Genomic DNA, 16,981 nt, shown 5'->3' on the forward strand with positions numbered 1-16,981 from the left:
TGCTATCCATCTTAGTCCCAAATTTCTGTAAATTTATCACTGGAGGCACTGAGTATGAGGGAACATGTTCACATTAGAAGGTAAGTTCCAAAAAGACAGCTATTTATGGACTTAGCACAGTAAGAGTTTAATAATATTTGTTGAATGATATGAAAGAATAAGTGAATGGTTATGCACACCTAGACTTATTGAAATAAAAACATGGGAAGACTACATCTGTGAGCACATCTGTGAAATCTCCTTCCAGACTCCTCCCTGTCATGCTGCCAGCTGCCTTTCCTCTCCTTTCTGGTCCACTAAACTTGTTGCTGTTCTGGTATGTTTCTGTTACATCCGAAGGGTGTGTAGTGTCTAGTGTGAAGACTTTTCTTTTTTCTTTTCTCTTCTTTTCTTTTTTCTTTTCTCTTCTTTTCTTTTTTCTTTTCCCTCCCCTCCCCTCCCCTCCCCCCTCCCCTCCTTTCCTTCCTTCCTTCCTTCCTTCCTTCCTTCCTTCCTTCCTTCTCTGTCGGTTTCTGAACTGAAGTATAGGAGATCCTGAATAATTACCTTCATCTATCTCAGTCTCATCATCTTTATGTGTAGAATGCAGGGTGGTAAGTTGGCGTAAATTTCCCTAGCACTATGGTATAGTAAATTCTTTCCTTCCTTACCCTGTCGAAAATCATGATTCCCATGACAGCTTTGCATGGTTTCTACTCTTGCATTTGAAGGTATATATTTTAAGGATTGGGGCTAGGCATTTAAGACATTTGTGGACACTGGGAAATTTATGCCAGTAAATGACTAAACTGTGGTATACATGGACAAAGGACAAAGGTACATTGGGGATATTTCTGTGTTCCAAATAACCTTAACTACTTATGTTTTCTTTTTGAGCTAAGCCTTTTCTTTCTTTGTCAAATTTCACAGTTGACTGAAGGATGCCATCTATTCAATATGAATGAAAATGACTCCTTGTCTTCTATTGAAATGAACAGACATTATTATTCTGGTAAGGATTAATGGAATAGAATTAAACTTGACTCTTCTTTTAATTGTTCACAATGTTCTACTTATGATCCACAATTTGTTGCCTAATTCTAATGAGGGCAAAGGATATGAGTCCAGTGGCCTCATAAACAACCTTCACTTTATAGGTCATCAGAAACTATCACAGGGTTAAGTAAGAAATGTTTTGGGCTTACAAAGCCAAGAGTATTATGAAGAGATAGAAGGGGCATAGTAGTGGATGGTGATGTTTAAAAACTTCAAGGAAAATGTAAGTATGTTAATAACTACCATATGCAATCTTACAATATATAAAAATGCAGCAGCATTTATATATTATAAATACATATAAAACATACACAAAATACATGTGCCCCTGACAGCTGGTAATAGGATTATTAGAGCTTAGGTTTTGAGTAAGAACCCTTCAATGAGCAGAGCAGAGCCTATGAAGTAATTCTTATCTTGATAATCAGAGAATGTGGGCTGTATGATACTAATGCTGTGAAATGTAGTGCAAATTGCCTACTGGCAAGAAAACTACCACTTTTTGTAATTTTCCATGAATGATTAAAATTTCTAATTCTTGGGTGCAAAGAGCTATTTTTATCTGTTAAATTAAGCTTGTTTTAAAAAGCTTCTGCACAGGGTGAAGGAAACAATCAACAAAACTAAAAGGCAATCTTTGGAACAGGAAGAGATATTTGCAAGTGACATATCTGATAAAGGGTTAGTATCCAAAACCTATAAAGAACTTATAAAACTCAACACCCAAAACCCAAAAAAATCCAGTGAAGAAATAGGTAGAAGACATGAAGAGACACTTTTCCAAAAGAAGACATCCAGATGGCTAACAGACACATGAAAAGATGCTCAACACCACTCATCATAGGGAAATACAAATCAAAACCACAATGAGATGCAACCTCACACCTGTCAGGATGGCTAGAATTAACAACTCAGGAAACAACAGATGTTGGCAAGGATGTGGAGAAAGGAGGCCCCTTTTACACTGTTGGTGGGAATGCAAATTGGTTCAGCCACACTGGAAAACAGTATGGAAGTTCCTCAAAAATTTAAAAATAGAACTACCCTACGACTGAGCAATTGCACTACTAGGTATTTATACAAAAGGATACAAAAGTGCTGATTTGAAGGGGCACATGCACTCTGATGTTTATATAGCAGCATTATCAATAATAGCCAAAAATATGGAAAGAGCGCAAATGTCCATTGACTGATGAATGGATAAAGAAGTTGTGACTGATGAATGGATAAAGATGTAATATATATATGTCTAATGTAATATTATTCAGCCATGAAAAAGAATGAAATCTTGCCATTTGCAGTGAAGTGGATGGAGCTGGAGTGTATATGCTAAACAAAATAAGTTAGTCAGAGAAAGACCAATACCATATGATTTCACTCATGTGGAATTTAAGAAACAAAATAGATGAACATTAGGGGAAAGAAAAAAAGAGGGAGGCAAACCATAAAAGAGACTCTTAACTATAGAGAAAAAACTGAGGGTTGCTGGAAGGGAGGTGGGTGGGGGGAAGGGTTAAATGAGTGATGGATATTAAGGAAGGCATTTGTTGTGATGAGCACTGAATGTTGTATATAAGTGATGAATCACTAAATTCTACTCCTGAAACTAATGTTACATTATATGTTAAGTAACTAGAATTTAAGTAAAACTAGAAGCATAAAAAAAATCAAGCTTGGTAAGTGGGTTCTCAAATCTTTTATATCTTTACTAATTGTTTTGGTTGCTTGGTCAATAAATAGTTGTGTGTTGATACCGCACACTTTGATGGCACATTTGCCAATTTCTCTTCCTTCTATTAATTTTTGCCCTATGACTTTCTTTGATTTATTGTAAGTATTTTATTAGCATATACACATTTAGAATTGGGATATACTGATGGTGAATTGAAATTTATACCATTTTATGGTAATCTTTTTATATATAATAATTAAAAAAATTTTTTAACATTTATTTATTTTTTGAGAGACAGAGACAGAGCATGAACGGATAGGGGACAGAGAGAGAGGGAGTTACAGATTCCGAAGTAGGCTCCAGGCTCTGAGCTGTCAGCACAGAGCCTGACGCGGGGCTCAAACTCACAAACCGCGAGATCATGACCTTGAGCCGAAGTCGGACTCTTAACCGACTAAGCCACCCAGGCGCCCCTAGAATCATTTTTGTTTTAAAGTCTATTCTGACTATTATTAATTGGCAATCTCTTTAAGTTAGTGAATTTAGTCCATATTAATTTACTGTGCTTATTGGTATATTTTAAGTTGTTTCTACTATCTTATTTTGTGTTGTTTTGCTTTTCTGCTTTTCTATTTTCTATATTTCTCCCCAGAACTTCCTTACTTTGTTTTTGCCTTTTTTTAATTTTTTGGACTTGTTGAAATTTTTTTTTTTTTAGTTTTTTCATTCCTTTTTCCCCCTTCTACTGAGTAAGAAGTTATGTTCTTTATTTCTGTTCCACAGTGGCTATCTCACCATTCTGCTCCAAGTTATTATACACATTTATTTTTTAGACTTTGGAGACTCTTTTTACTTTGTAGAGAATTCAATAATTATTGAAAACTACTTTATTGTAATTTATTTAGAAATGTATATTATAACAAGTAATTTTATGACAAAAATTATAAATAATATATTTTGTCTTTTAGAGAAGAGGAGCTTTGGATATCTGGTCTGCACTAGAGTGGGAATTATAAGTCTAAAATGTTAGCAAACATTAGCTTAAATTTCTTATGGGTTGAAGCTGGTTTCTTTTTTCTTGTTATAACACAGATCTGATCATTACCTCTTTTTGCTTACTTCCTTTCTTCTTCCCTGCCTTCTTTAAGTACTTAACATATAGTAAGTGTTTTAATATACTTAACAGTGTTCTAGGCCTGGGAACAAGATATAGTCTCTAGAAATGCTTTAGAGAGACATCCAGGTGTGAAAAGAGAATTAGTTCCACTTTTTCTGGAAGGCATTTTGATGCATCTCTATTATCTTGCTGATTTGATAAGAAGCGTTATCAGACTGAGGCTGCTAATAATGTTAGATTACACACTCACTTTTAGGCATTATTTAATACAGTTGGTGCCTTACTCATTTTTCTATATAAATTCATCATTTATATTAAACTAAATATATACTTAATCCACATTCTAAAGGAAATTACCTGTAGATTTGGTTATAAACTTTCCAGGAATAGATATTCTGTGTGTGTGTGTGTGTGTGTGTGTGTGTGTGTGTGTGTGTGATATGTTTTCCCAGTCAGTGAGGCTTCTGACTTTAAATTTCTAACATCAGTTCTGGTTAAAAGTTCAAAAAAAAGTTGTTTTAATCCCTCACACATATTCCGCTCACTCTAGGTAGTGTGTAATTTTGTGAGGTATCTTCACTCCTATAATTGCTTTCTTTCCCAAGGCTGCTGTGAGTTGCTCTTCAAAGTCATGCTGGGACCTGCCCTTTTCCATTAAGGACATTGCCTTATAATATGCTCAATGTCACTTCATTGGAGCAGAAAGTTAGGGGAGTCTACTTTATGCCAGGTTCTTGTATCTACCAAAAGGAAATCTCACTATTAAATAACCTAGTTGCCATTCCTGAGTCCTGATTCTACTGCCCTAAATTTTTCAAATGATCTCTTTTATTCCTGTGATACTTGCATATCTAATTGTCAAGTTTAATTTATGGTCCTTGTTACTCTGTAAGTATTTAATTGAGTTAGTTGTTATAGCTGACTCATAAACCCATAAAACCCTTCAGTGGTAAACTAATTAGCTACCTCACCTGACCTCCAAATAATTAACATTGTTCATTACTAACAATCAGCACTGGAGTTATTAAAAGTTATCTTATCACTCAGTTGTCTAAAGCAGAGGCTTTCAAACTTTTCTGATCATAATCCAGAGCAAGAAATGCATTTCCCAGGTCAACCCAGGATGCACGCACACACACACACACACACACATCTACTAGGTATGACAGACTGATATTTTCTATTTTATTCTCCTCTGCTTTATTTTCTTTCACTTAGAAACATACTGCCTATTAATGGATTGTGACTTACAGTTTCAAAAACACTAGCTTAAGGAAACATGTACACTGAAACAGAAAGTTAAGAATCCATGTTTCCTTCAAATTAAAACTTACTTGTTTCCTTCACCATCATACACCCATTTAGTAGTTCCAATTCCTTCATAGTCTGAAGCCCAGTAATAAATACAGGCATTAATGTGCAGAGTAAACAGCAAGTATCCAGTTGTTCGAATGACTCTGCCAAGGAGAATAAATGCAAAGAGACGCTCATGTTGTTTCTGGAATACAGCCTATTTTAACATTTTCTTTTTCTTAAAGTCTCCACTGAATCTCCTTGCTTTAAATTTGTGAACTGTTAACTCTCGTTAGTACAGTATAAAATGATGGTGCCATTGCATGTTTTCTAACTGCAATGTCTTCACTGGGACTGACAGAGTGTGAAAAAAAAAACCCTTCCTCTCTTTTCACAGATGGTATGAATCAACTCCCTGAAAGACATGCCTCGAGGGTCACCTCTCCACTTTGAGTCCCATAAAATACGCCACGCTGATTTAACTGGATATCTCTGAAAAGCTCGTGGGACTTCACGCTACGATTAATAGTGACTAGAAGTCTTCTGTGAAAGTGAAGTTCAGGACAGCAAATGAATGAAATTCAGATTAAAATGAATTGTCATGTTGGGGTGCCTAGGTGGCCCAGTCGATTAAGTGTCCAGCTTCTGCTCAGGTCATGATCTCAGGGTTCATGGGTTTGAGCCCCACGTGGGGCTCTGTGCTGACAGCTCAGAGCTCTGAGCTTGGAGCCTGCTTCAGATTCTGTCTCCCTCTCTCTCTGCCCCTCCCTGCTCACACTCTGTCTTTCTCTCTCTCTGTGTTTCAAAAATAAACATTTAAAAAAGATGAATTGTCATGAGAAAGATGCAGAATCAATTTGTGAAGGAACACATTTATCTGTACTTGTTATGACTGAAGCAGATAATACATTCTATTTTTAGTCCTATATTCTTATAAAATCTAATATGATTTTCATGCTTTTATCTCACTTCAAAATATTCAAGTCTGTTTTAGAACATAACCCTATATTTTATATAACCAAAAATTTGAGATTATTCTGTTTCTTTCACAGGGATATCATATTCTTTCCAAATGCTGGCTAAACTGTTGTGCCATTGCTTTCTCTGCCACCCCTGGAAGTATACTGAGTCATACTTTACCTGTAGATATATGCCTTGTCCATTATAGACTCTAGGTGATGATTAAACTCGAAAAATGAAGTGTACTATGTAGAAAACGAACAAAAGAAATCCCAAAGTGTGTTAGTCTTAAATACATATATTTAAATCAAACTATGTAAAATAAATTTTATTTGCTACTTAAAATAATTCCATTCATAAGTCTTCAAAACAAACAAACAAACAACAAGGGTCTATTTACTTGTATCTTCCTCTGGTCAGTACATTTTAGAATGGTGCAAACTCCCAGTGCTTCTTGCTTTATTTTATTTCTACTCTCTAGTTACAGTCTTGTTTGTAATGTCTTTGAAAATCAAGCTTAAAAACATTTCTTTCCCTTTTCTTTTTAAAGCATCTAACAGAACTCTATTTTACAATAATTAAAATCACACTCACCCTAAGACACAACTAAAATAGGAAAAGTATAATATAATATATTGAAGTCATAAATAGGTGTTAAGTCCAGTTCCTTAACACTAGCATTATTTTCAAGCAAGTTGCATTAAATGAGCATTTACTTCAACAAAATTTAAAGTCCAGTAATAGTAGCATTGGTTAGCTATTCTTGACATTGTTCAAAGAGGTACAGTGAGTTTACATGCATGTAATCCAGAGTTGCTATTTCCCTCAAGGTCTCTTCCTGCTTACATCTTCTTCTATCTTAACTCATACACCCTACATGAACTCCTCTTTCATTACTATATGCAGTATAAGGCAAGAGGAAGAGCATGAAATCCAGAACCAAACTCCAATCTCACCTCTGCCATTTACCAACTATGCAACATTGGAAAAGTCACTAAATATTTCTGTATCTTGGTTTCCTCATCTGTAAAATGGGAACAGTAAGACAACATATCTCCTGAAGCAGTTGCATCCATACAAGAGTTAGTGTATTTAATTATTTAATTATTAATTTAAGACTCACAGAATCTTACAGATATAAGGGATTATTGAATATTACTTAGTTCATGGTTTATTTAGTTCAAAATTGATCCGATGTAAATATGACTGCAATAGAACATTTTAAATTACAAAACAGATATAATAGGAATCACTGTTTACCTAGAAATACACACAAATGACTTGTTTTTCCAGAATCCTAAGTAGGAAAAATCCCTCATTCAGTTGAGATAATTTCAATTTGTGGTAACTTGTTTATTGTGCTCTTAATAGAAATTTGCACAAAGGTGTTTTTAAGTTTAGCTTCAGTGTTCACTGTAGAGAAAATTTATATTTTTAATTTGTATTCTCATATATAATTTGGAGACTGAGAAATGAAATTTTTCCTAGGGAATTGTGCATTAAAATGACACACTTATTTGTGAAATGACTAGAATATTGGGCTATGAAAACAAGATCAATGTTGAGTTTCAGGGTATTCTATATTTAAAAAGGCTATTGAATGTAGTCTTTGGACACCTCAGAGATACAGAGATGAGGTATAAAGAGTTGGCTTTTTATAAGTTTTTATTATAATGCCAGACAAACTCCCAAATCCATAGGAACCTGAGTCTTCCTGGAAATTTGGTTATCTCTGAGCAGGAATCTCTGGCAACTTTCATGTGTGATTAGACATTTGATGAGGGATGGCCTGCCTGCTAAGTTGCTTGGAAAGTTAAGTTTTGCTCCAATCTAGACCCACATTCCAAGGTGAAACCAGAAATCTCTAGAGTTGTCTTAAATGTGTTAAAATATAAAGGAAAGTCCCTTTCAACTTGAAAAAAATTATGGGTGGGGTGCCTGGGTGGCTCAATCGGTTAAGCATCTGACTTGGCTAAGGTCATGATCTCTTAGTTTGTGAGTTAAGCCCTGCACTGGGTTCTGTGCTGACAGCTCAGGGTCTGGAGCCTGCTTCAGATTCTGGGTCTTCCTCTCTCTCTGCCCCTTCCTGGCTCTCTCTCTCTCTCTCAAAAATAAATAAACATTGAAAAAAATTAAAAAAAAAACCCAAAAATTATGGGCATGGAAGGAAAGCCCTTTCAGGTTGAGGTTTATTTGCCAATTTGATTACAGTAAAAAATTTGGAGTCAAAAACATGTGATAGAATCTACATTTTTTCACCCTGCTAATCCTCATCTCTAAAATGAAGTTATTCGAGGAATAAATGGTGTCACGAATATTAAGTTTGACAAAGTTTGCAGCCCCAAGCATGTATTCAACAAAGAGCAGCTGCTTTTTTTTTTTTTTTTTTTTTTCCTGCTATTGCTGCTGTTGTCAGGCTCTACCATGTCCCCAGGTTATGCTGTATTGTCTTCCCAAGATGTGAGAGAGATAACCACTTAAAATTTATAAAATCTTTGGTGTTCCTTTTATAAAGGTTGTTTTTGGGAATACATTATTGTTGCTATTTTTAAAGATTTACATGAAATTTCACGTCCTGACTCTCCTCAGATTTGTTTTAGGTGCCTGATGAAGCTGAGTTATAAAATGTTTATATCTTAGAATCTTTTTGAATAGGTAATGCATTCCCACAGTTTAAAAACAATAGGAAACATATGCCTTTCAAAGTCTTGCTCCCATTCCTGTCCTTATTCATTCTAATTCCATCCCCACCCCAGCTAACCATTTTTATTAAATTCATTTGGTAGTTTTTCACTGTTTATATAAATACAAAGAAATGGAATATTTTCCTCTTTGTTATAGAAAAGTTAGTAATGTTCTATAAACTATTCCGTAACTAGCTTTTAAAAAAATTATCCTTAAGGTCTTCCTGTATAAGTTCATACAAAACTTTCTTTTTATTTATTTCTTTCTTGTGTTACAAAGTATTCTATTATATAGGTGTCCTACAACGTATTTAACTAGTTCCCTGTTGGTGGATATTTGAGTTATATCTAAATATGTGAACCATTCTGTTATGCAAAAAGCATTTGCAGTTATGAGTAACATAACTTAAAGGTAATCTAATCTATCATTTTACTGCCTGTGTTCCTGGTATTCAGTGACCATCTAATGAAAAAGGACAAATGGGAAAGAATATAATTATGAAAGATTCATTTGTAGTTATAGTTGTATGTAGAAGTACAAAGGCATTCCTATCTTAGATTATAAAAATACCTCTTGTGAGACATAGAATAATCAAAAACAACTTCCATTAGTAGAAACAATGATGTTTTTCCTTCATTCAGTTTTAAAATTCATAGCATTGATAAGGGCAGAAAAATGGACAGTTTGGGAAAAATTAAAAATATACTTTTAGGACATTTTAAATAATTTCAAGATTATAAAAAGAAATTAAATATAGTTATCTTACCTTTAATATCCTATTTGCCCTAAATATTGGATTAAACCCAAAGAAGACGTAGAAAACATCAAATGGCATTATTGATGCAACATCCAGCTGTTGGAAAAACATATTCACAATCATTGTATTTATGTGCTTTTTTAGACATGGATTGATTTATACCAATATGTAAGAGCTGACTGGGTACCATGAATTATTTGTTGTTTAATACAAAACTGCCTTCAGTTAAGTATGCCCGGTGTCACTGAAAGGTATATTAGCACCATGAAAATAACAACACTATTTTGTAGTCTACTTCTAATGTTTCTCATTTCCACTTTTTTTTTTTTAATTTTTTTTTCAACGTTTATTTATTTTTGGGACAGAGAGAGACAGAGCATGAACGGGGGAGGGGCAGAGAGAGAGGGAGACACAGAATCGGAAACAGGCTCCAGGCTCTGAGCCATCAGCCCAGAGCCTGACGCGGGGCTCGAACTCACGGACCGAGAGATCGTGACCTGGCTGAAGTTGGACGTTTAACCGACTGCGCCACCCAGGCGCCCCAATTCATTTCCACTTTCATGCATCTGAGCTCTCCTTAGGCTCTGCATTTTCTGTAATTTCTGTTGAGCTGTCACATATACTTCAGAGATGGCATGGTTGCTAATGTTAAAATACATTTTAATAGTGTTTTAAACATGGGGCTTTTGGACTGAAAGTCAAGTCAATTCTTGATTTTATTAGAAACCATTGAACATTAAACGCAGTTGCATATTTTTATGTTTCAGCCAATACTCCACTATTCAGGCCTGATTATACTGTTGGTGGTTCTTCCAGATACCTCAGTTCTCTCTACTGCTCTCTCTTCGGGATGGTATTGCTAACAATAAACTGCTATGAAATCTATCTCTTAGACACTGTGCAGGCTAAGATAGAGGAAAGGAACCAGTCCCATTTACAATTAATCAGTAACTCCAATAGGAGTTGAAAGTATTAAAAGTATTATTATAGCTCAAAAAATATATATATTAAAATCTGTCATGTATTTAATTATTCTCGTCTTCTATCATCCTGGCAGTTGCAAAATGGCAACATCACTTGCATACTTTCCTGATTGCAATGATGACAATAAGAAATTCTTTTAGTAAGATATATTCATTTTCATTAATTTTTATACAGTTTTGAAAAATAGAGTAATTTAAAAAACATTTAATTTATTTAAAACATTTAAGAGCAGTTAAGGGCTTTTTGTAAGGCATATAAAATGGAAAGTTGAGGTAATTAATTGCATACCAGAATTTCACAATAACTTAGTGTTACTAAAGAGAAATGAAACTTTTAGTTTAAATTAATCAGACTGGCTATTACAAACAAATTCTTTACAGATAGTATTGGTTTATAAATTATATCATATCCTCAAACCTCATTAATTTTACCCTACAGATACTGAGCCTTGTAGCAAGTTGAGACAAATACAGAACAGCTATTAAAATAATGTCATATAAGTATAAAAGCAGGAGCATAGAATTGTTAACTTGTCTAGTGTTATTGCAGCACTCATGTTTTCTGGCTCAAATCATAATAATCTTTTTAAATTCTTTAAAATAAATTTATTAGAACTAATATGTCAGAATTATGGTCTTTTTACTTGCTGTCTATCCAATTGCTCAACTGCCCACTTTAATTCTCTATGTAGTCATTAGCTGTGTTTGATATTAACACGCTAGTGTTAGATAAAGATGATTTATTTCTCATTGAATTGTAGAAAATTGAATAGAGTAAGAATTGACCAATACTGAACTCTGTACAAGGCACTTTACAAAACATGTTGGGATTGAAATAGGAGTAAAATATTGTTTCTGTCCACAAGAAATTAACAATCTAATAGTGGAATAATGAATCACAAAAATAACTAGACAAGCAGGATGTGCTAAGAGAATTCAAAATGAGTGACCACAATTGAATAAATGTAAATTTTTGCATTTGTAAACCCACATTAAATGTATGAGTTAATTTGCCTTTATTCAAATTCAAGACAGTGATTAAGAGTTTAGAATAAGTTTTGTGACACTTAAAAAGAATATACATCCTCTTGTGGAGTTCACCAAAGTAGCATAGATTATGAATATGTCTAAGTATGTGGCAATTTTTTACAAAGAAAATTAGTTGGAGATAAAAACAAATTGAAAGAGATTTTAATCACCATAGACTGCCAATGGGGACAATAGGGTTCCTAAACCCAGATTTGTATTTTTATACAAAATTCGAGGCCACAGAAGTGTTCTTCAAATGGGAGGTTGGACTTACACAAGTTAGGTAAGCTTGGATATCTCCCAAATCTATATTTCTCAAAGGTAGGAGGGACAAATAAAAGATAACAAAGTATTTGGGTGTAAATAATCATGAGTGAAAAAACATACAATTATATTGTTATTTGAGGAAAGAGGGTGCCATATTATATAAATAATTGCTTCTTTTCTATTTTGTTTATATGAACAACAAAGAAATAGGAGTAGACAATTTGATAGACTTTTACAACATGGTATGTGAATTGGAGGCTAGCATTCTATATGAATAAGACAAAGTACAGTATAACCTTGGTTTGTGAGCACAATTCATTCTGGAAACACACTTGCAATTCCAAGCACTTGTATATCAAAGCGAATTTCAAGAACCATTGGCTCAGTTGTGATCATGTGACATTTGGATCATGTACTACTCATATCGCAAGATACTGCCTGTTTATCATGTTAAAATTTATTAGAAATGTTTGCTCATCTTGTGGAACACTCACAGAACAAGTTACTCATGATCCAAAATTTTACTTTACACTCCATACTTCTTTACTGATATTTTATTCAGAATTTAAATGTGAGCACTAACATTTTGTTGTGCTTGATAAAGATGCATATAAAGAACTGCACATTCAAGGAAGTATACCATGTAACTATTGAGAAGCAAAAACTTCAGGTTTGCCTTTGCTTAACAGAACTTCATCTGTATAAACTTTGTTACAAAAGCTACAATTCAAAAAGAAGCAGATTTTGAAAAAAGAAATTTGTAGATGGGACTTAAAATCAAAATGGCAATGGATAACTTGCACAATTTTGAAATTGTAAGTCACTTACCTGAAATTTTGTAGAACTCCTGTAGTGTGTCTTTAACTCATTTGAATCCACCTGAAATGTGATATTTTGAATTAATTTTACCCAATTTCATCAATTATTTTTCTCACTGTGATAAATATATATACCTATTTCTCTTTCCTGGTTCCTTGTAACTTCAGCCCATAAATATGCTCTATCCTCTTATCTCTTAAAACAGAATAAAAATCTTCTTTGGTGTTTGTTTTGTTTTTGCTATTGATCTATTATTTGTCACACTCAAGCTTCTAAAGAAGTTGCCTACATTGCTTTATTTTGCATCCTTCCCTCAAATTTCCTCCTTGATCCATGGCAATTTGGTGACAGTTTGACTTGCTCTCATTTTTCTCATCCCATTAAGACGACCGATATGAATGCCAGCAACAACGTCCTAATGATCACACCAAGGGAATCCTTGTATTCTTCTATGGCATTCACCATGTTTTGAAATCACACATATTTCTTGGCTCATTTATTTAAAATCAGTGTATTCCATTAAATGATAATCTATCTTAGGACAGGGTTGACTTTGTTTAGCAACTGTATATAGTTAGTGACTAGAATATACTAGGAATCCAATAAATACTTATTGAGTGGATAAACAGATCAAGGAATGAAGAGATGACTAAAAATTTGATATTTGTCTTTGAAACTTTTTCTTTCCAAAGAATCTGTAATGCCATTTTTCATTTACGTCTTCAGTTCTAACTATTTGGTGACTTTTTTTTTCCCTTTAATTCCAGGGCTAGCCATTTAAATGGCAACATTCCCCAGGACTTAGCTCTCTTCTCCTCCTCTTTATACCTGCTTCCTAGAAAACTCCACCCACTTAAGTGGTTTCAAATATGCCCATGTACAATGATGCTAACAAAGATCTACTGCCATCTAATATCACTTTCTGGAGCTATTGACCCACACAAACAACTGCCTATTGTCTTCTTCACTTAGCAATTCTGCTTATCTCAAATTTAATTTATATCAGACCTGAATTCATCACGATTCTTCATTCCCCTCAAGCCTAATCATCCTCCTACCTCCTCCTCTTGAGTATCCTATGAGCATCCTCATCTATATTGGTCAGTGATCCTAGACCACTCATTTTCCCTCAGTCCTCATCCAACCAGAAACCAATTCTATGATTCTTCTTCCTACACTTTTCTGATGTCCATTCTCTTCTTTTGGCATGGGTCTCTTTGCCATAGTCTTGTTCCCCTTGATCCATTCTATAATTGCAGCTAGATGATCTCAGTAAATCAGATTACTTAACAATCACCATTTATGTGATATCCTCTGTTTCTACATGACTTAAAAAAAAAAACAAACTCCCTTTCATAGTCTATAAGGCTCTACTTTGTCTCACTCACCTCCTGCAGCATCCCATATCCACTTTATTCAGCAGTTCCTCAGATGCATCAGAGTTTCTCACTTTCGTGACTTTGCCTATGCTATTCTCAGAGCTTGGAACTTATCTTTTTCCCCTTTTTTGTGGGATGGAGATGTGCAGATAATGGAAATTCATTCATCAAGATTTGGACCAGGTGTCCTCTCCTTCACATGGTTTTCTCTGTACCTCATAACCCCTGGGCTCAGCTCTGTCATGACTCACATTACAAAACCTCACCATTTTCCTTTTGTCTGTCCTTCATAGGGTGAGTTACTTAAGGGGGTCCATATCTTTGTCTTCTTTTTCCAGTTTCTAATGCAACATTTAGCACATAGTAGGTGCCCAATAAATATATGATAAGCGATAGATGAAGAAGCATTTGTCACTCTTCAGATCTAAAAAAATTAATGCTAATACTGGATTTATACTCTTATATTTTAGTTATAGGTAGGGAGGAATTGTCTATGTATTACTAATGATCTGACCAAAGTATTGTAATTTGGACACATGGAAGCAGTGTCTTCTAACAGTTATCATCCAGACTGTCCAAGCTCAGAAGTTTTAAACTAGTGCCAAGCAATGTTAAATACTGGTTAGCCAACTCACCAATTCCTGTTCCCCTCACATTTTTTGGCTATAATTTTTACCCATGCACATATACTGTATCTTACAGAAATATATTAGAAAAAATATAAGACATGCTCATCTAATGATTTTACTGTGAAACACAATGACTTATTTAGCCACTGGTAAGACCTAGACAGTAGTTTAAGTTGAATCATGTACTGAGCTTGAGTAAAATCAGTCAGCTCTTTCAAAGCTCATCTGGGACTGACAGATAAATTTCAAGTGCTATGAGGATAAAATACCACCCTCTCCTCCAACCTTGGAAGAATGATTTTAGTACTTTTATCCCTTTACTTTTAGGCTTGTTTATGATCCTATAATTGAATAAATGTAAATGAAACTAAAACTTGTTATAGTAGAGGAAATGCCATCTAGTGATTCTAAAATTTTCTTTGGAGCACTAAATAAATTAGGTATTATTAGTTGTATGAGGATCTGCATGCTTACTGCTAACAATTAGGCACTTATTTAAAAAATGTTGCCCTAGTTTAATTCTCTTTCTCTCTTTTAAGCCTTGTCATTATGCCGGCAACATTTTTTTCAGGGGAGGCTTACTTTATGAAGGATAGATACGCTGACTGCACCTAAATCCTCTTCCAACAGATAGTTTGTGAAGAAGCTTTACCCAGGTATGATTATATTTACTTCTTCTGATAAATAATTCATAGAAACTCCATAATTTCATATAGAACAGATAGAAATGTTTCAAAAAATAGTAATATCATGAAACAACTACAATGCAGATTAAATAATTATTCAAGGAAAGAAGATTCTTGAACCAAGTTTGCCATTCATTCACTCCTTCAAACATTTCTTGGATATACTCTGAGTTCCTAAAATAGGCAAATGAATTGAATACTGTCCTTATTCTCAAGAAACTTATTATCAGGTAATAAAGAGAGCTACATATAAAAATAGGAGACAATAAGGGAAGTTAAATGTGTGGATATTCATTCATTTGATTCATTCAACAACTTACTGTATATCTTTTAGACTCCAGAGTCTGGCCTCAGTGTACACATTGTCTTATTCTTCACAATAGGTTTATGAGGTGGGTATTATAATTCCCATTTTATGGATGAAAGGTAAATGCATTTTCTTTAAATAATGCTATTACTAAATTTCAGAGATGGAATTTGACCCTGGTCTGCTTGTTTCTACTATATCATAATTAACCCAATTTTTACTTAACAATTAAATAACAGAATTATGAATAAAGTGTACAGAGCGCAGAGAAGGGAGTGATTAATTTTCTTTAGGTCAGTTTATAAAGAGTAACTGAGAAGATGAAGTGCCAAAAGTGGTTGACAATAATGGCAGGCCTGATTGGCATTGTCACTAGATGGCGCTGAGCATTTCCATGGATTGTTGTGATTGGTAGGTTTAGCATTGTCGTGTGTATGAGAGTCTCCTATCTCAGTAATCCTCATTGCCATTTCCAGCTCTATTTCTGCAGTCTATAAAGGAAAGTAACAGCAAGAGAGTTGGTCTTTGATACAAAATTTTGTTCTCTATTTGAATAGCACAATTTTCAGAATAAAGATATTGCAAATAAATGCTGTGAAAAACTTGTAAACCCTTCCAATTCCCTATATAGTGGCCTTTAGCACTTCAATTTTAGTATATGTGCTGCCGAAGCGAGCACCGGCCTTTAGCACTTCAATCTGTTCGTTACCTACTTTTCAAGGCCTTGGGGAACTAATATTACCATTCTCCAGCCCTGAAATACCTGGAAACTGTAAGTATTTAATAAATGTTTGTTGAATGAATGAATGAGTGAATGAATAATTTGTCTCTGTACACCAAAGGTAGCAGAGATAGCTAAATGTAGTTAGATCTTTAGTTTGGGTTCTCAACTTGCAGTCTTCTTACCAAAATGTAATCAAGTTTCAAAGGCTAACACTACCTACCCTAAATTAAAGAAACCATTAAACTTCTTTTGAACAAACAAAGCAATTAGTTCCTGCTCTGTATTTGTAGTTTGTGATAATGCATTTTAAATAGAGTCCGTTGAGTGTGTTTTTATTGGTTATTTTTCTTGTTTTTAACACTCTATTGTGTGTAAAGCCCTTTTAGAAAATTGAAAATAAGTCTCCCCTTACTGATTTTGTCATTTTCCATTTGTCAAACATTGATTTTCTCCCCCCTTGTGCATCTAATGGAGGTTGAAATTAGCACTCTTTTTTTGTGTGTTGTTTACTTCTTATTTGTACACCATCATCATCATTCATCAAACTGCCAGTGAGCTCTGGGGATAGTGCTGGTGAGCTGACTAGTGCTCTGAAGTCCACACAAGGAATATTTTGAATAGATTTTTGTTACAGCTTTA

At 34.3% G+C, this 16,981-nt stretch overlaps 1 protein-coding gene across 1 annotated transcript in view; it reads right to left on the minus strand.

The window, feature by feature from the left end:
• CNGB3 (cyclic nucleotide gated channel subunit beta 3) overlaps positions 1 to 16,981 on the minus strand; it is a 148,376-nt gene that overhangs the window by 68,030 nt on the left and 63,365 nt on the right. The window contains exons 7-10 of the mRNA XM_043601321.1: positions 12,627 to 12,677; positions 9,529 to 9,615; positions 6,258 to 6,322; positions 5,159 to 5,281 (exon numbers count right to left, since the gene is read on the minus strand). Of these exons, the coding sequence (XP_043457256.1) occupies positions 5,159 to 5,281; positions 6,258 to 6,322; positions 9,529 to 9,615; positions 12,627 to 12,677 (326 nt within the window). The remainder of the gene's footprint in view (positions 1 to 5,158; positions 5,282 to 6,257; positions 6,323 to 9,528; positions 9,616 to 12,626; positions 12,678 to 16,981) is intronic.

The sequence above is a fragment of the Prionailurus bengalensis genome, chromosome F2 (assembly GCF_016509475.1).
Source record: "Prionailurus bengalensis isolate Pbe53 chromosome F2, Fcat_Pben_1.1_paternal_pri, whole genome shotgun sequence".
Taxonomy (NCBI): Eukaryota; Metazoa; Chordata; class Mammalia; order Carnivora; family Felidae; genus Prionailurus; species Prionailurus bengalensis.